This window comes from Mandrillus leucophaeus, unplaced genomic scaffold (genome assembly GCF_000951045.1).
Source record: "Mandrillus leucophaeus isolate KB7577 unplaced genomic scaffold, Mleu.le_1.0 Scaffold505, whole genome shotgun sequence".
Lineage (NCBI taxonomy): Eukaryota > Metazoa > Chordata > Mammalia > Primates > Cercopithecidae > Mandrillus > Mandrillus leucophaeus.
The window spans coordinates 1033082-1054747 of record NW_012105421.1 but is presented as its reverse complement, the minus strand read 5'-3'; the positions used below and the strand labels follow the sequence as shown (position 1 = coordinate 1054747).

Genomic DNA, 21666 nt, shown 5'->3' with positions numbered 1-21666 from the left:
TTATATATTATAAATTATATAGAAATTATGTATTATGAATATTTACTGTTATTTATATACATACATTTAATTAACATCTTAGTGTTATATCTTTATCTTCTTTTTCCCATACCAAGAATCCTAGATCACAGTGACCCTAGGGTTGATAGAATATCATATCATTACTCATTTGCTTTATAACACAATGCACACATTAACAGTGTCACAATACAAATAAACAGTGTCCTCATCAACAATGCAATTACTGAAAACAGCGTAAGATGTATATTTTAGGGCATATTGCAATAGAGACTATCAGATTACTGTTTTAAAGTTATTTGGAATGGTATGGTAAGGCCACTATCTAGGTACATATTTTCTTCCTTTGTATTTTCAAATTTCTTATGGATCATGTTTTTAAGATTTAATTGTGCTTTATAATTATGTAAAATACTTTTCTGATTCCACAATCAAATCTATAAAACAGAGTATATTCAAAGATGTCTACCTTCTATCTCTACCTTCTCTAGTTTATTCCATACCTCCTCTTGTAGGTAACTTTTAAAAGTACATATTGTATGTACTTTTTTTATTAGAAATTTTCTTTTTTTATTTCTATTTTTTAATAGAAATGATTATATTTGTAATCTTCCCTTTCATAGATAAATGGTGACACACTAAACATACTTTGCTTAGATCAGGGAGATCACTGCAGAGTATTCCATACAGAGATTCCCCGTTCCTTTTCATTGCTGTATAGTACTCCACTGTGTGGATGCTCTATAGTTTTCACAACCATTCTTTCGTTGCTGGACATGAGAGTTGTTTTAAAATTCTTGGTCAGTTGCCTTTTGGTCTCTCAAATATGAGGAATAAGAAACATGAGTATATTCTTTTGTTTTTATAAATAGACCTGCAATTATTATTAGCCTTATGAATGTGTCTTTATACATTTTTGCCAGTGTAATTTTTGGATAGATTCTTAGAAGTAGGGTTGTTGGGTCAAAGGATAAATCCAAATGTAATTTTGCTAGATTTTGACAGATTTACCTCCAGAGGTTTTGTATCGTTTTCTATTCCCACAGCAATGAGTGAGATTTCCTGTTTCTCACATCCTCACCAACAGAGTATGCTGTCAAGAGAAAATTGTTAACTCTATGTATTAATGTATTTGATTTTAAGTGAAGTCGAGCAATTTTTGTATGGTGAAAACCATTTATGTTTTTAACAAATATCTGTTCATTTCTTTAACCAATTTTTCCTATAGGGCTAGAGAGTTTTAGAAATATTTTATAATTACTGATAAAAATTTTACATATGCTACAAATATTTTTCCCAGTCTCATTTATATTTTTACTTATGATTTCTTTATTCTAAGTTTTTAAAATGTAGTCAGTTTTACCTATTTTTTCACCAATGTCTTATGGATTTTGTTTCAAAGTTAGGAAACTGTTCCCTAATCTCAGGTTGTCTTAGTTTGTTTTCTGTTACTTGTAACAGAATATCTGAAACTGGGTAATTTATAAATATAAGGAATTTATTTCTTACAGTTATGGAGGCTGAGAAGTCCAAGGTCAAGGGGGCCACATCTGGTGCGAGCTTTCTTGGGGCTGCATCTGGTGGGAGCCTTCTTGCTGGTAGGAACTCTGCAGAGTCCCAAGGCAGCACAGGGCCTCACATGGTGAGGGGGCTGTGAGTGTGCTAGCTTAGCTCTCTCTCTTCTTTTTATAAAGCCTCTGGTCCCACTCCTGTGATAAATCCCCTTTAATTTGCTAACATATTAATTCATTAATCTGTAAGTGGATCAATCCATTCATAAGGACTCTGCCAATCACTTCTTAAAACCCCTTCTTCTCAATACTACCGCATTGGGGACTAAATTTCAACATGTTTTCACCCCCATTTCATTCTAATATTTATATAATTACATTTTTCATATGTATACCTCTGATTCATTTGGAATTTATCCTGTTGGTGTAGGTATGTAGCAGAAATCTAGTTTTACCTGTTTCCATATGGCCATTCTGTTATCTCAACACATTTAAACGTTTCTATTTTCCCTTGCTGGGATGCCACTTTTATCATATACTAAACCTGCATATCAAATGATCTACTTTTATATTTTCTGCTCTCCATTGATCTGTTTTTCCTTACATACTTCTCATTTAATCCTATTAATCCACAACAAATTTTACAAATAAGAATGTTTAAGCTAAGGATAAGTAGTTTGCCCAAGTATCAAATAGCCCAGCTATTAAGTAGCAAAATGTAGACTTAAATCCAAGTGTCTCCAACTCTAAAATTAATACTTTTACTCACTGTTCTTTCCTGTTTTTTATGGTACATACACTTCCTTTTACGCAAAGTGGTTACTGAGGTAAATGAAACTGCCAGTGTAAAACTGTTTGACAAATGTGGGGCTTTGAAGATTGGAAAGTATTGCTTCTTTGAATTAGTTTTTTAGCCATTTATGGGTAGATAGCTGAGAACCAAGTATAGTTACAGTTGTCATTTATAATTTTGAAGGCATTATAGTTTTTGAGTCAAACACAGTGGTGTAGTCCCAGCTACTGATGAGGCTGAGGCAGGTGGATCACTTGAGCCTAGGAGTTTGAGGTTGTATTGCGCCATGATCATGCCTCTGAATATCCATTGCACTCCAGCCTGGGCAACATAGTGAGACCCTGTCTCTAAAAAAAATTTATTTTAAATATTTCTTAGAAATAATTTTCAGTAATTTTTAAGCTATTAAACTTGAGCTATAAATATTTTAACTGGTTCTGGAACTTTTGCCTAAGAATAACCTGGAGGACTTAAAACACAGTTTGTCCATTTCCTGCAACCCCAATGATCTCTGTAGTTTCTGATTGCTTACAACTGTGATGGGGCTCAAGAATTTACATTTCTAGCAGGTTCCCAAATGTTGCTAATGCTCTTGGTACAAGAATCATATTTTGAAAATCACTGTTTTAAAAACATTGTATTTGAAAATGTTAGAGTTCTGCGCATTTTTCTGAAGTCCTATTTTTTGAGAGAGGAAAGGGGCCAAATTAAAAATTTTAAGAATTAATTTGGCCAGGCTCAGTGGCTCACAGCTGTAATCCCAGCACTTTAAGAGGCCAGGATGGGTGATCCTTTGAGTCCAGGAGTTCAAGACTAGCCCAGGCAACATGGTGAAACTCCTTCTCTACAAAAAAATGCAAAAACTAGCCGGGCGTGGTGGTGTGTGCGTGTAGTCCCAACTACTTGGGAGGCTGAAGTGGGACAGTCACCTGAGCCCAGGAGGTCAAGGCTGCAGTGAGTAAACTAAGATCTTGCCCCTGCACCCCAGCCTAGGCAACAGGAATGAGACCTTGTCTTAAAAACAAAAACAAAACAAAGTAAAAGAATTATGTTATGGCAAACTGCTAGTGTAATTCATTTTAAGATGTTCCCTATTTTTATCTTGCCTTGTTGAAGTTACTAGTTGACATTGTTTTGATTAAGCATTAAAACTATAATTTTTAAAATTACACTTTATTCTCAGTACTTCTTACAAGGAATGAAAGTATGTCATTTGCATCTAATATAATTATAAACATATGCATAGGCTTTTTTTTATGAAATTACCTTTATCAGTGCCTTTTCTTTGGCCCATTTTAAACACTTTGATAATTTATATTATTATGAAGTAAAATGAACCATTGCTGATTCAAATGAAAAGAATGTTTTACTCACTAATTGGAATGGTCAGAAAATATTTAAAAGGTTTTAACAACATAGATCTAGGAAAGTGAGATAAAGAAGTATTTTAGGGGCATAAGTGTAGGGAAACAACTTTGTCATGGTACTCTGGTCACCTTGCCTGTATCTATATAGGCAAAGACTTGGACCTCAGGACTGAAGCTTATCTGTGGCTTGACACACCTTGTGATTCTCCTGGAATATGAGAGGGTGAGAGGCCTCTAAGGAGCTGCTATGAGGTCATCTCCCAATTTCCCACTCACCTCTCTATTTCCCCTAGAAGTGTGTCATGAGACAGTTTCTCTTCACTTCCCTGGTTGTGATTAGGTATTAGACTTTTGACCCCACCCCACACCCTTAGAATAGAGCTACAGAATAGAAAACTGCTTAGCCATAGTTTACACTGGGCCAGCCCCTTTTTTGTGTTACCATTTTTGATGTGCAGGACAAGGATCCAGGAGTTTACTCTGCGGCTAATCTTCTGTTCACTCTCTAAGTAATAAACTATCTAAATCTAATAAGCCATCTAAATTTTAAAATGGCTTATATGTCTCTTTACTGATAGAATTAATGAGGCTTTGGCCTGGCTTTGGTAGGTATTTGTTCCCTGGACAGTAAGCAAACTTGCTTCCTTTTTTGTTATGCATGGAAGGAAAGGCGTTTCATGGATATAGTTGGCAATAACCAAGCTTTTTTAAGGTTGATGAACAATAAAAATAAATCACATCTACCAATTATTGAGTGCTTATGTACCAGCACATAGAAAGGCATATTTACAACTACTTTTTATACACTTTTGTCTGCTTTTTTACAAGTGGGAAAATTGAGACTTTTGACTGAGTTTCCCAAGGTCACATAGCTGTTAAACAGTACATACCATTGTACTGTAACCTGGGAAACCTGATACGAAAGCCCAGTCTCTTAAAACTATACTGCGTATCATACAAATATATGCATGTATGTATATTCATGTGTTGTGTGTGTACATATATGAATATGTGTATTTACAGACCTATATTGTGTCATGCATGCATGTCATATGTTGATGGTAACTTACCAGTTTTGAATTGGGTACACAAAAATTAGGTTAGTAATATAGGATCTATCACTATGTGATTCCTACTTATATTAAAAATGAATCTAGTCAATAATTCATAACGTTAATTTGAGAATCAACAATTCTGTGATACTTGTTGTTGCCCAAGGTATCAGAGAAGACAGAGTGGATTTCTTACCTAATAGTGAGAGGTAGTGCAACAAAGAAAGTTGAATACCTCTCAAGGGACAACTCAAAAAATTTACTAGTAATAAGTCATATTTATTAGGAGCCTACTAAGTGATAGGCACTATTCTGAGCCCTTTTTTATGTATAAACTCATTTAATCCTCAAAACAACCCTATATTATAATTGTTATTCCTGTTGTTGTTGAGTAACTTTCATTCCTTGGTTTTTCGTGTGATGACTCAGACCTCCTTTTTTCCCAGACTCAGTACCTCAGTTCCATTACCTGTAAGACCTGATTTGAATTTCTTCTCTTCATCAGGTGTTACAGTTTGTTTAGATCCCTTTCAAAGGATGATACCCAAAATCTGTACTACAGATATGGACTGACATTTGCAGAGCGAAGCAAAAATTTCTCCTCTGTATTTCTGTCTATTATAGTTCTGTTAATGCAGCTTAAAACCACATAAGTTTATGGTGTTAAAATAGTACTGCAATTGAAATCCCTAAACCTGTTAAACACATCCTACAGATGAGTCTTTTCTCTCTTATTCTATACTTTGGGTAGTTGGTTTGGAATCCGCTATAGAATTTTTACGTTTATCCCTTTTAAATTTCTTGTTATTAGATATCAGGTCTTTCAGGATCCTTATTGTGTTAGTCAATGCTTTTGCTGTCCTTTGCAGCTTCAGGTCATCTTCAAAGTTCAGGACTTAAACATCTTCATCTTGGCCTTATAGAATACCACTAGGAACATCCCTCCAGGCCTCATTCCATTAAGTAGTATATTTAATGGGGGGTATTTGTTCCACCAGTTGCTAATTTAGCTAACTGAACTAGCTTATATATTTTTTAGTTTTGTTCTTTGAAACATCATGAAGGGCATTATAAAATTATTTACTAATATCTAGTTAAATATCAAGTTTACTTTTCTGATCTACAAGTCTTCTAAATACATTTTTAAAAAGAAACAAACCTAGTCTGTAACATATCTTATTATTTTTAGCTCATATGTCCTAATCCTAAAGATCTCTCCATCTTCTTATTGGTATTCACAAGTCAAATCTTTAATAATTTATTTTAGAATGTTATCTGAAATTAACAGAAATCTTACCATATTGTAGAATTTACTGTCTTATTTTTGAAAATAGTCTTCAGTCCTGTGGCATTGGTAATGATTCAAGAATCTCATTTTCAGGCTCTTTTAAATATCTTGAAACATAATTGTTTAGTCTGAGAGAGAGAGAGATGAATTTACAAAGTGACTAGGTCTCCTTTTTCAATCCCTTCTCTTATTTTTCTCATACATTTTCCTTTTCTGTTGTTCATCCTTCACTTTTTAGTCTACCATTCTCCTTGTTAAATCAGAAAATGAGAGTTGAAGGGAGTATGTTTTACAGAGCAACTCATATAGTTGAACTAATTGCAGGAATTAGTAAATAAATGGAATATAGTAAATTAGTAAATGAAAGGAATATAGTAAATAAATGCTTATAGACATCCAGGTAAAGTTAATTTTTGATCTTCAGTTTTGAGAATTTGAACTGGAGGAAAGGAAGATGAGAGGAGAAAGGTTATAGACAAAATCTAACGTGTGGTAAGAAAATATTTGGAAGATAGCAAGTTTTATATAGAGCTATAGTCATTACATGAGCATCATAAGAGTAAAAGGTCATCGTGGGAAAGAATGGGAATTAGTGAAAGTGGGGATATTGGGAAGCGGCAGTTTAGTACAGTGAGGCGTAAATACTATATTCTTAACACCTCAAGCTGTATATTGTGTAGAACTTTATAATTTAGAGAATCACTTTCAGTTAAACTTCTGAGATAAGTGGGGTATTCATATTTTATGAATCAAACAATTAGTACTTAGATTAAGAAAGGCTGGTACCTGTTATTCCCCCTAATAATACAATTCAAGATCCAGATGGGACTAAAACTCATTACCTTATATTTCCAAAGTCTGTGTTCTTCACTGATCTTGTTTTATCTCTATTGCCTCACTACTACCATAGTACTACTGTAGTACAATATCACTTATTCTTATAGTTTATCATGTTTTTATGTACATTGTCTGATTTGATCCTCAAAAACCTCAGCTACATTAATAACTGAATAATAAAGTACAGGTATTGTTATGATCTCATTCTGCAAATAAGGAAAACAAAGATTGAGAAGGTAAAGTTAACAAGGACTGCTTTCTTAACCCCATTACCTATTTTTTCTATCGACTTGCCTTTCCTGTTATTCATTCTTCACTTTTAAGTCTAGATTTTAACTTTTTCATAAAACTGAGGCTAAAAGAAGTTACATAGTTTAAAAACGTGAACACTGGAGTAACTAACAGAAGGTGTACAGATCTAAACTTATGCCTCCTGATTGCCATCTTCTTACTAGTATGTATTATGTTCTGGAAAAAGAGCACCTACTGGAAGACCCAGAAGCTTCTTGGGACTTGTTTATACCATGACTGCAATAACATTTGAGAATTTTTCTGGCAGATAGGTATGAGATTATTTGCAGAGATCAGCAGTAGAGGCTGTTATCAGCTGTAAAGTGGCCATATTAACTGACTTAAAATTCAGTGTGAAATAAGTATGAAACAACTACGTACTTGATGAAGATAAAAATTTCAAGAGTTGGATTTTTTCCACTTAAAAATGTACAAGAATGAAGTTCTTTACTCTCTCAATAGTGTTCAAAATGTTTAAATTGATGGAATTGATGGTTTTAAGATGGAAACCAAATGTACTTTTTTGTTATTGCCATAACTTGTGATTGAAATGTGAATGAGACAGGAAGAAAACAGCTTATATTATGTACGTGTCCTGTATTCCTTTTGTCTCATCAAAGCAACTGCTACAGTCCATTCTGAAATATTCATGTATTAATTCTTAAGGTTGCTGTAACAAATTACACAAACTCAGTTGCTTAAAACAAAAGAAATGTATTCTCTCACAGTTTTGGATGCCAGAAGTCTGAAATTAGTGTCAGTGGGCTAAAATTAAGGTGGCAGGACCATGCTCCTCCCAGAAGCTCTACGGGAGAATCTGTTCTTGCCTCTTCTAGCTTCTGGTGACTGCCAGCAGTCCTTGGTTTGTGACTGCAGCACTCCAGTCTCTGCCTCTTTAGTCACATGACCTCCTCTTCTGTCTGTGTCACGTCTCCTTCTGCCTTCTTAAAAGGTACATGTTGATTGCATTTTGGACCTACTTAGATAATCCAGGATCATCTCCCCATCTCAAAATTTTGAATCCTTTCCAGAGTCCCTTTTTGCCATATAAAGTAATATTTACAGGTTCCAGGGATAGGGATGTAAATGTCATTTGGGGAGCCATTATTCTGCCTACCATAGTCTTTATTGTCTCTCCACTTTCTTTTCTTTCTCATCCTTTTTCTTCCCTGCTATTTTTATTCTTTTTCATCTTCCAGAAGCACAAAGTGGCAAGTAGATTGAGTGGGCATGATCTGAATTAATGATCAAGAGTTGAGGCCAGGTGCGGTGGCTCATACCTGTAATCCCAGCACTTTGAGAAGCTGAGGCAGGTGGATCACTTGAGGTTGGGAGTTTGAGACCAGCCTAGCCAACATGGTGAAACCTCGTCTCTACTAAAAATATAAAAATTAGCCAGGCGTGTTAGCAGGTGCCTGTAATCCCAGCCACTTGGGAGGCTGAGGCAGGAGAATTGCTTGAACCTGGGAGGCGGGGGTTGCAGTAAGCCAAGATCGTGCCCCTGGACTCCAGCCTGGGCGACAGAGTGAGATTTCGTCAAAAAAAAAAAAAAAAAAAGTTGAGTGGGTATGGTATATATAGATCAGTAAGTGAGCCTTATTGCCCTCATTATGGAACTTTGTATTCTGTTCATAATTAATTAAATTAATTGGTGGTAATGGTACCTTCATTAAATTCAGCACCCTCTATCAAAGCAATTATTGGAATTTTGGGTAAAGTGTGTTAACATGAAATTTCTGTCCAATTAAAGCATCTGTTGGTTGGCAAATAGTGTTGTTTGTTCTACATATAATTTTACTTTAAGCAATTTTTTCCCCTCATATTTTCATTTTATTTCAGTGATAGCTCAGACTTGAATTTAATGCAAGGGAAACAAAATGAAAAAGTTGGTAGAGTTTTGATCCAAAAGTCCATTGTCAGAGATTTTTATGGTTTGGGGCATCTCATGTAACCTTTTGGGCTTCCATTTCCTAATATCTATAATAAATAGGTTGAATTATATGATGGTTAAATCCCTTCTAACTCTGAAAGCCTCTAGTTCTAGTATTTACTATGAAGTATTTAAAAACCAAGGAACAGGCAAATGAATTACAAATCTGATTATTCTGTACTATTTGAAAAGCAGTGTTATTGACAAGATTACTTTGAAATAACTGTCTATGCTTTTTTATTTTTCTGTAGATGGACCACACATCCCCGACCTACATGCTTGCTAACTTAACCCACTTGCATTCTGAACAACTTCTGCAGGGCTTGAATCTTCTTCGCCAACATCACGAACTCTGTGACATCATTCTTCGAGTAGGTGATGTTAAAATCCATGCTCACAAAGTGGTACTTGCCAGCGTCAGCCCGTATTTCAAAGCTATGTTCACTGGAAACCTTTCTGAAAAAGAGAACAGTGAGGTTGAGTTTCAATGCATTGATGAAACTGCTCTCCAGGCCATTGTGGAGTATGCCTATACAGGGACTGTTTTTATTTCTCAGGACACAGTTGAATCTCTTCTGCCAGCAGCAAACCTACTCCAGATAAAACTTGTCCTGAAAGAATGTTGTGCATTTCTTGAAAGCCAACTTGATCCTGGTAATTGTATTGGAATTTCTCGTTTTGCAGAAACGTATGGTTGCCATGACCTTTATTTGGCAGCCACTAAATACATATGCCAGAATTTTGAAGCTGTTTGCCAGACTGAAGAGTTTTTTGAGCTTACACATGCTGACTTGGATGAAATTGTTTCCAATGACTGTTTGAATGTAGCTACCGAAGAGACTGTTTTTTATGCATTAGAGTCTTGGATCAAGTATGATGTACAAGAACGCCAGAAATACTTAGCACAGTTACTAAACAGTGTACGATTACCATTGTTGAGCGTTAAGTTTCTCACTAGACTATATGAAGCAAATCATCTTATTCGTGATGATCGTACTTGTAAACATCTTTTGAATGAAGCCCTAAAGTATCACTTTATGCCTGAACATAGACTCTCTCATCAGACAGTCTTGATGACACGACCTCGCTGTGCTCCCAAAGTACTTTGTGCAGTAGGAGGGAAATCTGGACTCTTTGCCTGTTTGGATAGGTAAATAGAAGGCTTTCCTAAATGAATGGTGCTTTTATGCTTTTTAAATGTGCAGATTTTCTATAGTTTAAAAATAGTTTGATTTTCGTTTTTACTTTTCTTTCCTTCTTTTTAGTTTTTTTTTTCTTCTTCCTAAAATACTTACGTGATTGTTTTTATTGTCATTCATTCTCTACGATACTCTCAATTATTAACCACCTCCCCAAGTGCACACTTTGTCCACCTGGTTACTCACAAACTTTAATTCCATTTTATGTCTTTTTTTTTTTTTTTTTCTGGAACCATTTACATCTTTGAGTCAGACCACATCAGAAGAGACTTATTATTATTGTCAATTATATCAGAAGATACCAAAGAAGAGAACTAGGAACCTGTGGTGAGGGAACTGGTGACAGAAATGGGTTTGAATGAAAACAGTTCATTAGAAGTGCTACCAAAGAAATGAGAAAAAACAGGATACTGATATAAATTATGTACTTTGAGTGCAATTTGTTTTCTTCAGTGTAAGTATTTTTAAAAGACAGCATTAAGAAGTATGTTTTTTTTTCCCCCCGATAACTTAGATTAGGAATTGTCAGACTTTTTCTATAAAGGACCAAACAGTAAATATTTTAGACTTTGTGAGCCATGTAATCTTTGTGGCATCTGCTTAACTCTGCCATTGTAATGTGAGAGCAGCCATAGATAATACATAAATGAATGAACATGGATATGTTCCAATAAAACTTTATTTATAAAAATAGCTAGTGGGCTAAATTTGGCCCATGGTAATAGTTTGCCTTAATTTGGTGCATTATACTACTAACTTTTATACATTGAAAATATAGCTTGAAGTTATTTTTGCTTTTTCATAGATAGGATGGCTTCATGAAAACTTTTGTGTTTAATGTATATTTTTTAATACTGTGGATTTCTGACCATTTCCAAAAATTTGGTAGATTGCTTTTCCCTTTCTAGTATTAGGAAACTTGATGTTTCATCAATGGCAACTGATAAATTCTGCATCTTTAAAAAAGTCTCACAATACCTGTAATCCCAGCACTTTGGGAGGCCTATACAGGAGGATCACTTGAGGAAGGAGTCTGAGACAAGCCTTGGCAATATAACGAGATCCTGTCCCTACAAAAAATTTAAAATATTAGCTGGGCACTGTGTTGTACTCCTATAGTCCCAGGCACTCAAGAGGCTGAGACGGGAGGATTGCTTAGGCCCAGGAGTTTGAAGTTGCAGTGAGCTATGAATGCACCATTGCACACTAACCTGGGTGACAGAATGAGACCCTGTCTTGGGGAAAAAAAAAAAAGTCTGATAATACATTTTATTTATTTATTTATTTATTTTATTTTTTATTTTTTGAGACAGAGTTTGGCTGTTGTTGTCCAGGCTGGAGTGCAGTGGTACAATATCAGCTCACTGCAACCTCCGCCTCCCAGGTTCAAGTGATTTTCCTGCCTCAGCCTCCCAAGTAGCTGGGATTACAGGCATGTGCCACCATGCCCCGCTAATTTTGTATTTTCAGTAGAAACAGAGTTTCACCATGTTGGTCAGGCTGGTCTCGAACTCCTTACCTCAGGTGATCCACTCGCCTCGGCCTCCCAGAATGCTGGGATTACAGGGAAGAGCCACTGCACCCAGCCTCATAATACATTTTGACTGTAATCTAAAACTAGTAGTGTTGAGACTGAGCTACACATAGAACATTAGTTATGTTAGCTACACGAATTGATTGTTTAACTCTTATTCTGAAACTCACTGGTTACTGGCATAAAGTAAATTATATTAGTAAATATTATGACAAAAATTTCCAAATATGTATTTATAGTGTAAAAAAAAATTTTTTTTTTTGAGATGGAGTCTCCCTCTGTCACTCGGGCTGGAGTGCAGTGGCACAATCTTGGCTCACTGCAAGCTCTGCCTCCCAGGTTCAGGCCATTCCGCTGCCTCAGCCTCCAGAGCAGCTGGGACTACAGGCGCCTGCCACCACACCCAGATAATTTTTTGTATTTTTAGTAGAGACGGGGTTTCACTGTGTTAGCCAGGATGGTCTCTATCTCCTGACCTCATGATCCGCCCGCCTTGGCCTCCCAAAGTACTGGGATTACAGGCGTAAGCCACCACACCTGGCCTATAGTGTAAAAATTTTTGAGCAGTTGTCTCTTATTTTCTCAACTATTAAAAATAACAAATTATTGAAGAATAATAAGACCTGTTCATATCTTTAGACACAGTAATCTTTATCATAGAATCTATCATAATAAAATTTTTAAAATTAAAAGTATTATTTGCACAGAACTGATTATTGCAGCATTATTATAACTCTGGAAAAATTAAAACCAACCTGAATGATCATTCGGTTTAACTCTACAAAAGATATTAAACACCTGTGCATCAGATACACTGCTAGATAATTGACCTTCAACAAGTTCATAATTTAGTAAAGGAGACATATAGAAAATAATACATAATGTTTATGCAATGATCAAGATAATTTTATAGAAACATTAAAGACAGCCATTTATCCCATCTGGGGGATTTAGGGAAGAGAAATTGTAGAGAACTTCATGTACAAGTTGAGTGTTGAATGCTAAGCAAGAATCAAGCAGAGAAAGAAGAAAGATCACAGGGAATATACAAAGACACAATGGCACGATACATTATGGGATATTCAGGAAACTAAAAGCTGATTGGTATTCAGAAGTAGAGGATTCTAACCAAGAAGTGTCAAGCAGTGGTGTTTGAACCAAGTCAAAGAAGGTATTGTATGCCATGATTAAAAAAAAAAAAAAGACTTTTGTATGGGTTGCAAAACCATTCTAAGGAGGTTAGTGAAATTATCATATTTGTATATTAGATCATTCTGGCTGTATTACGGGAAAAATTGAGAGGCCAGGATTAATATCAGATTGATTAAATAAGATGTTATTGTAGAACCTCTTATCTAATATAGGCAAGAGATGATGAGATCCTAAATTAGGGTAGAAGTAGTGAAAGTAGAGAATGGGGCATTCATTTTTAAAAATGTTTTAAGAGAGTAAATTGACAGGATTTGGTGTTTGAATGGATATGAGAGAGGCATGATGAGGAAGAGGGAGGAATCCAAGATGAATGAGTTCTTTTGATTAGATGATTACATGGGTGGTTCATATATGCAGAGAGAGAGAAAGAATATGGGAGGAGAAGCCACTTTCAGGGGAAAACTTTTGGACACTGAGTTTGAAGTGCCCATGAAATATCCAAGTAAAGGATAATCTGTGGTAGCTCAGCTCAAAGAAGAGTTCAGGGCTGCAAATTTGAAAGTCATCAGCATATAGTATAGTTTAGAAGTATGAATTAAAACTATGAAGTCTTTGATGGAGTTATTGACAGTTAGATGTTCCTCCTTTTGCCTGGTGAGAAAATATAGAGAGGAAAAAGGATTGATTGTGAATGAAAATCTGGGGAACATTTTTAGCGGTAGGAGAACCAAGTGAATAGTGTCATAAAAACCAAGGAATTTGTGTGTCAAGAAGGAAGGAATGTGATCAGCTATTTAAAATGCACTGGAAAGATCCAGAAAGATAAAAAATGGAAAGGTGGCTTTTAAACTTGGCATTATGGAGAACATAATGATTTTTGGTGGGTAATTTCTTTTTTTTTTTTTTTTCTGAGACAGAGTTTCACTCTTGTTGCCCAGGCTGGAGTGCAGTGGCGTGATCTCAGCTCACCGCAACCTCTGCCTCCCAGGTTCAAGCAATTCTCTTGCCTCAGCCTCCCAAGTAGCTGGGATTACAGGCATGAACCACCACGCCCGGCTAATTTTGTATTTTTAGCAGAGACGAGGTTTCTCCATGTTGAGGCTGGTCTCGAACCCCTGACCTCAGGTAATCCGCCCGCCTTGACTTTCCAGAGTGCTGGGATTACAGGCGTGAGCCACTGTGCCCGGCCTTGGTGGGTAATTTCAAGCAGAGTTGTAGAAATGCTGTAGATACATTACAATGGGCTGAGAAGCGAATACAAACTAAGGAAATAAACTGAATGAAGACTTTTAAGAATCTTGCTAGAGACAGGAAGGAGAGAGTTAAGGCAGTAACTGATAGCATCAGGGGAAGTTTTGTTTTGTTTGGTTTTGTGAGAGACACAAGGTTTTTTTGTTTGTTTATTTGTTTGGAGACAGCGGCTTGCTCTGTCGCCCAGGTGTCTCCCTCTGTTGCCCAGGCTGGAGTGCAGTGGCATGATCTCAACTCACTGCAACCTCCGCCTCCTGAGTTCGAGCAGTTCTCCTGCCTCAGCCTCCTGAGTACCTGGGATTACAGGCACATGCCACCACGCCTGGCTAATTTTTGTATTTTTAGTAGAAACAAGGTTTCATCATGTTGGTCAGGCTGGTCTTGAACTCCAGACCTTGTGATCTACCCACCTCAGGCTTCCAAGTATTTTTATAATTAGATGAGTAAAGAGATAAGTAAAGAGGGATAGGGTAAAGATATAAGATAGATGAATGCTTATTGATGGAGCAAGATCTTAGAGGAAATAGAAGAGATTGATATCAAAAGTAAGGACAGAAAGTTGTGAATAGGAGAGAGAGAGACTCTTTATGCCTCAAGACAATTGAGGTTTACTGACTGGGGGAGGGGTGAAAGCAAGGGTTTAAAACAGCACTTGTCCAGTGGTTTCAGTTTTCTTTAATTAAGAAAAGAGGCCTGCAAGAGAAGAAAGTGGAGATTGGGTAGGTAGCTTAAGAAAAATGGGGAAGCTCTGCAGTGAGCTGAGATTGCACCACTGCACTGCAGCCTGGGTGACAGAGCAAGACTCCGTCTCCAAAAAAAAAAAAAAAAGAAAAGAAAAGAAAATTGGGGAAGCTCTGAAAACTGTATTGTTTCTACTTACACATAAGGAGTCATAAGGATGGCAATACATTGAAAGCATTTTTTGAATAGTTGTGCAAATATGTTAAATGTTCATGGACATTCAGCCACATCACTCATCTCAACACTATAAACCACAGGTCTAACTCAAGAATGAAACTCTTATTAGAACTGATTATTATTTGCCCTCTGCTATAGTTTAAATGTGTCCCTCCAAAATTCATGTTTTGAAAACTTAATTGCTGTTTTAACAATATTAAGAAATGGGGCCTTTAAAAGGTTATTAGGCCATAAGGGCTCTGCTCTCATGAAGCAATTAATGCTATTATTGTGTGAGTAGGTTAGTTATCTTAGGATTGGGCTCCTGACAAGAAGGTAAGTCCTACTTCCATTTTCTCTTTATCTAACATACATACTTGCTTGCACTTCATGTGATGTCTTCTATCATGAGATGACCCTTCCCAGATGCAGGCATCATGCTCTTGGACTTTACAGCCCCCAAAACTGAAAGCCAAATAAACTTCTGTTCTTTATAAATTATCCGGTATTTTGTTATAGCAGCAGAAAATGGACGAAGGCAGAAAACTGGCACAAAAAAGTGGGGCCATTGTTTTACAGATATCTGAAAATATGGAAGTGGCTTTGGAACTGGTTAATGGGTAGAGGTTGGAAGAATTTTAAGTAGGAGTCCAGAAGAAGCCTAGATTGCTGTGAATAGAATGTTAAGGGTGATTCTGGTGAGGGCTCAGAAGAAGAGAGCCATAGGGAAATTCTGGAACTTTTTAGAGATAAGTGGACATGATCAGAATGTTGATAGAAATGTGCACAGTAAAGCTATTCTGATGAGGTCTCAAACAGAAACTGAGAGTAAAGGCCATCCTTATTATACATTAGCAAAGACCTTTGCTGAATTACATCATTGTCCTAGGACTATAGAATGCAGAACTTCAGAGCGATGAACATTCAGACTGCTTTGTGACTGCTTTTAACTGCATATAGTAAGGTGCAAGAGGAAAGGAATGATTTAAAAATGGAATTTATAATTAAACGGTAAGCGGAACAGAAAGACTTGGAAAATTAGCAGCTTGACCATATAAAAAGTGAAAAGGTATCTTTTAGGAGAGTAAACCAGGGATGTGTGCTGAAGAGATGACTGGTTACAAGGCAGCCAAGTACTAGTCAAGACAATGGGAGAAGGCCTGAAGGCATTTTAAGATCTTCAAGGCCGTGCCTCCCATAGTAGTCTCAGAACACTACGAGAGCAGAACGGTTTTGGGGGATCAGCCTGGGACACCCTCCATGTGCTCACTGTCCATGGCCACCTTGGGAGTCTGCTCTCCACATTCTAGTGTAGCTGCCCCAGCTGTGGCTCAAATAGGCCCAGATGTGGCTCAGGCTGCTACTTTAGAAGGCACAAGTAGTAAGCTTTGGTGTCGGCCATGTGATTTTGAGTCTACAGGCTTGCAAACTACAAGAGTTATGGGGGCATGGCTACTGTAAGAGTGTTGCAGCGAGCACAGGGGGCAAGCAGAAACTTGTCTTGAGGCAGAAGCACTACAGAGCACCCTCACTAGGGCAATGGCTAGGGGAGTCATGGGAATGGGGCCATCCCCAAAAACCACAGAACTGTAGTGCAAGTAGTGTGCACCGTCAGCCTGTCAGAACTGTAGGCACAAGATTCCAACCTGTGAGACCTGCATGGGCTAAGCCCAGCAAAGTCATGGGGGCAGGGCTGCCAGAGGTCTTGGGGGCCCAACTCCTGCCCCAGTGTATCCAGAAAGTAGGACGTGGAGTCGAAGGAGATTATTCACCAGCTTTAAGACTTAATGTTTTCGGCCGGGCACGGTGGCTCACCCCTGTAATCCCAGCACTTTGGGGGCCAAGGCGGGCAGATCACGAGGTCACGAGATAGAGACCATCCTGGTTAACATGGTGAAACCCCACCTCTACTAAAAATACAAAAAATTAACCGGGCGTGGTGGCAGGGGCCTGTAGTCCCAGCTACTCAGGAGGCTGAGCCGGGAGAATGGCGTGAACCCGGGAGGCAGAGCTTGCAGTGAGCCGAGATCGCGCCACTACACTCCAGCCTGGGCGACAGAGCGAGACTCCGTCTCAAAAAAATAAAATAAAGACTTAATGTTTTCCTTGTTGGGTTTTGGATTTACTTGGGGCCTGTTACTCTTTGTGTTCCTATTTCTCCCTTTTGGAAGGAGAATATGTATCCTATGCCTTTCTCACCTTGTGTTTTGGAAGTAAGTAACTTGTTTTGATTTCACAGGCTCACAGCAGGAAGGTAATTTGCCTGAGGATGTATCATGCCTTGACTCTCGCTCATATATGATTTAGATAGACTCTGGACTTTGGACTTTTGAGTTGATGCCGGAATGAGTTGACTTTTGGGGCTATTGGGATGGAATGAATATATTTTGCATGGGAGAAGGACACGAATTTTGAAGGCCAGGGGCAAAATTCTATGATTTGAAAGTGTTCCCCAAAAGTTCATATGTTAGAAACTTAATTGCCATTGAACAGTATTAGGAGGTGGGGCCTTTAATAGGTGACTAGACCCTGAAGGCTCTGCCCTCTTGAAGGGGTTAATATCATTATTGTGGGACTGAGTTATTGCGGGAGTGGGCTCTTGATAAAAGGATAAGTCCAGCTGCCATTTTCTCTGTCTTGTGCACAGGCTTGCTAGCTATCCATGTGATGTCTTCCACCATGAGATGACCCTTTCCAGAATCTAGCACCATATTCTTGGACTTCCTAGACTCCAGTACCTTGAGCCAAATAAACTCTTGTACTTTATAAATTACCCAGTCTGTAGTATTCTGTTATATCAGTAGAAAATGAACTAAGATACTGTCAAAAGACCATAAGGACTAATGACATTATATGTTGTATATATTTAGCTAAATCATCTCCAGAAATCCATAACTTCTAGATAATCCATCATCATAACCTTTAGTCTTACTATCACTGAGAAGTCTTACTCTCATACCAACCAGTTTTCCAATTCTCTGACATCAACCAGGTATTTAAGTTTAATTCTGGGCCGGGCACAGTGGATCGTGATTGTAATCCCAGCATTTTGGGAGGCCTAGGCAGGCAGATCACAAGTTCAGGAGTTCAAGACTGGCCTGGCCAATATGGTGAAACCCTGTCTGTACTAATAAAGTTAAAAAAAAAAATTAGCCAAGCATGGTGGTGCACACCTGTAATCCCAGCTACTCAGGAGGCTGAGGCAGGAGAATTACTTGAACCTAGGAGGCGGAGGTTGTGGTGAGCTGAGATCGCGCCACTGCACTCCAGCCTGGGCGACAGAGCAAGACTCCGTCTCAAAAAGAAAAAAAAAATCAATTCTGACACTAAGTCTTAAGAGTTAGCCATATCCCACAGGTTAAGGGCTCAGTCCTAGACTGTTCCTACTTCAGATGCCAGCCTTTGTCATTACCAGTGACTTCAACACATTCAAAAATCTTGGTTCACACATTCCACTCTTTGACAGTGGTTTTTTCTTGCCAGTTTCTTTCTTTCAGTACACACCCTCCAGTGAGTCTTTGTCCCTTTCAGGATTCTTCATCCATTGGCCTCATAATCAGTTAGAACTGATTGCTCTTTAACTACCACATGTTCTTATCTTCCCAGCTTACCCAGCTTAGATTCGAGGAACATCACAGTCATCATTCCTTTAAATACGCCATGGCCCCTTTGCCTTTCTGTTCCTCCGTCATACTCATCTAGTTAAATTCAATTGTCCTCTTATGCCATGGCTGCATCTGAGCAGCAGAATATAACTAGAGAAACCTACATACCCATTTTAACTTATCTCACATGGGGCCTTCAGCACTCCCCAGTAACGCTCTGCATTTCCTTAATCAGTTTATTCTTTGACTCCCTCATGTCTCACACCTTCTGCTCTCTTAAAAACATCCAAAACCCCTTCCCTTTACCTCTTATTCTACTGAAAAGTTGGAAGCAACCAGAAGAGAACTAGCCTATCTTCCCAACACCAGATCTGCCAAGTTGTTTCTAAGACCAACCCCTCCACCTCTCTACTTCTTATTCACTAGATTCCATTCACTCTCCATTACACAAAGACTTTGCTTTTCCACTTATCCTATCTCTCTCCTATGTCATTACCTTCTCCGTCTGTGCTATATATATCAGTACTGTCAGCATGCAAACACATTTTGGTTTAAGCTTCCAGGTTAAATTAATCCCCTCGGGTCCCCCATGGTCTTTCTCTGCCCCACTTGATAGCTACCTGCTCATACTTATTTTACTCATTATAGTAAAAAATCATTGGAAAATTATACCCCCTGTTTTCACTTCCTTATCTCCCATTCTCTTTTAAACCTTGTTAGGGTCAAAGTATTCCATCATATATCATTGCATTAATTTCACATTTTTAAAACAAATATTATAACAAAAACTGACTTTAAATAGGAATTCAGTAACTATTGAGTGAATGAATATACCTCGATTATGCTGGATGGAGGACTTTTTTATGCTGTTACATTATTGAGTTTGCGGACATTAGCTACTTTTTCCCAGGTTTTGGGGGGGGTAAAGATATATATGTATATGCAAAAGATTATATAGTATATGGGTGCAGGGTATCAAGAATAAATACTCGAGTACCTATCAACCAGCTTCACAGACTATTAACAATACTTCTGAAGTCCCCCTGTGCCCCTCCTTGCTACCATCTCCCTTCCTCCACAAGTATCCACTGTCCTGAATTTTTGTGAACTGTTTCCTTGTTTTTCATTATAATTTTGCCACATATTAAATGTGCCCTAATATATTGTTATGTTTTACACATTTTAATATAAGTGCAGTAATATATATTATTCACAGATTTTTTTTAACTGAACAATGTTTGTGAAATTCATCTGTGACATTGCATGAGGAAATGGTTCACTTAATTTATATGTTATATATTGTATAAGCATAATATACTTCATCTTTCTACAATAAAAAATTTAATTTTAAGTATTAAAGTGTTACACGCACAGAGAAAAATGTACAAATCCCAAATGTAAGCTCAGTGAATTACCACAAAGTAAACATTACAAACCAGTTCAAGAAACAGAGTATGAGCAACACTCAAAAGCCACCCTTGAGCTCCCTTCTTGTCCTCTCCAAAGGTGACCACTATCCTCATTCCTAATCCAGAGATTTGTTTTACCTGTTTTTGAACTTAGTTAATATCGTTTTAAATTTGACTTTTTTGTCTCAACATTATGTGTATAAGAGTCCCCGAGAGACATGTAGCTATAGTTTGTTCCTTTCGTTGTCATATAGTATTCTCTTGTATGATATGGCACAATTTATCCACTCTATAGTGGATGAACATTTGAATTGTTTCCACTTTGGAGCTGTTACAAATAATACTGCAGTAAACACTCTTGGACATATATGTATGCATGCCTTTCTCATCAGTAGAGTTCCTCAGACAGGACACATAAGTACACTTTAACCATTCTCCTTTTGGTGGATGATTGTGTTGTGCTTCTATGAACATTTGTGTATATGTGTCTAGATGCAAAATTATAATAGACATTCAGGAGAGTAGATACATAGGAATGTAATTACTGAGTCAGGACACATGTATCTTCAACTTTTTTAGATAATGTAAAATTGTTTTCCAGAGTAATTTATACAAGTTTGCAGTCTCACCAAAGGAGTATGCATTTCTTGCTACACATTCTTGCCAACAATTATTATCTGACTTTACATTTTTTGCCACTTTGGAAGGTGTGTCATGGTTTATTGTGGTTTTAATTTTTGTGTCCCTGATTACTAATAAGATTAAAAATTTGGTTTTTAAATTTTAATTTTTTTCTGCTTATTCTTTAGTGTGGAGATGTACTTTCCTCAGAATGACTCTTGGATTGGTTTGGCACCCCTAAACATTCCTCGCTATGAATTTGGAATATGCGTTTTAGACCAAAAAGTGTATGTTATAGGTGGTATTGAAACTAATGTGCGTCCTGGTGTCACTATCAGAAAACATGAAAATTCAGTAGAATGCTGGAATCCTGATACAAATACTTGGACTTCTCTAGAGAGAATGAATGAAAGCCGAAGTACTCTTGGAGTAGTAGTACTTGCAGGAGAACTTTATGCCTTAGGTGGTTATGACGGACAATCTTATTTACAATCTGTAGAGAAGTACATTCCCAAAATAAGAAAATGGCAACCTGTGGCACCAATGACTACAACAAGAAGTTGTTTTGCTGCAGCTGTATTGGATGGAATGATATATGCCATTGGTGGATATGGTCCTGCCCACATGAACAGGTATTTAACTTAATAATTAAATCGTATATGTTTGTGGATTTTTAAAAGTCTCATTAGCAATAATTTCTGAGTTTAAACAATTTGTGTGTATGAATGAACTTCCGGCATTTGGGAAACTTAATCTGCTCCATGGATATAATTGTAATTGTTTTAAATGGGAATTTAATACAAACCTAACAATCAAATCCCTCTCATTAAATTTTACATTCATTCAGTATAAATGGACTAGATGGCCGGGCGCGGTGGCTCAAGCCTGTAATCCCAGCACTTTGGGAGGCC

The 21666-nt window shown here is 37.3% G+C and overlaps 1 protein-coding gene across 3 annotated transcripts in view; it reads left to right on the top strand.

Annotated features, from left to right (window-relative positions):
- The window catches only part of KLHL28 (kelch-like family member 28), a 39514-nt gene that overhangs the window by 7698 nt on the left and 10150 nt on the right, over nt 1-21666 (top strand). For 2 of the 3 annotated variants that reach the window (XM_011996234.1, XM_011996233.1), the window contains exons 2-3: nt 9339-10237; nt 20944-21387. In XM_011996234.1, the coding sequence (XP_011851624.1) occupies nt 9339-10237; nt 20944-21387 (1343 nt within the window). Of the gene's footprint in view, nt 1-1529; nt 1617-9338; nt 10238-20943; nt 21388-21666 lie in introns of all 3 variants that reach the window. The other variant, XM_011996235.1, reaches the window with a different exon arrangement.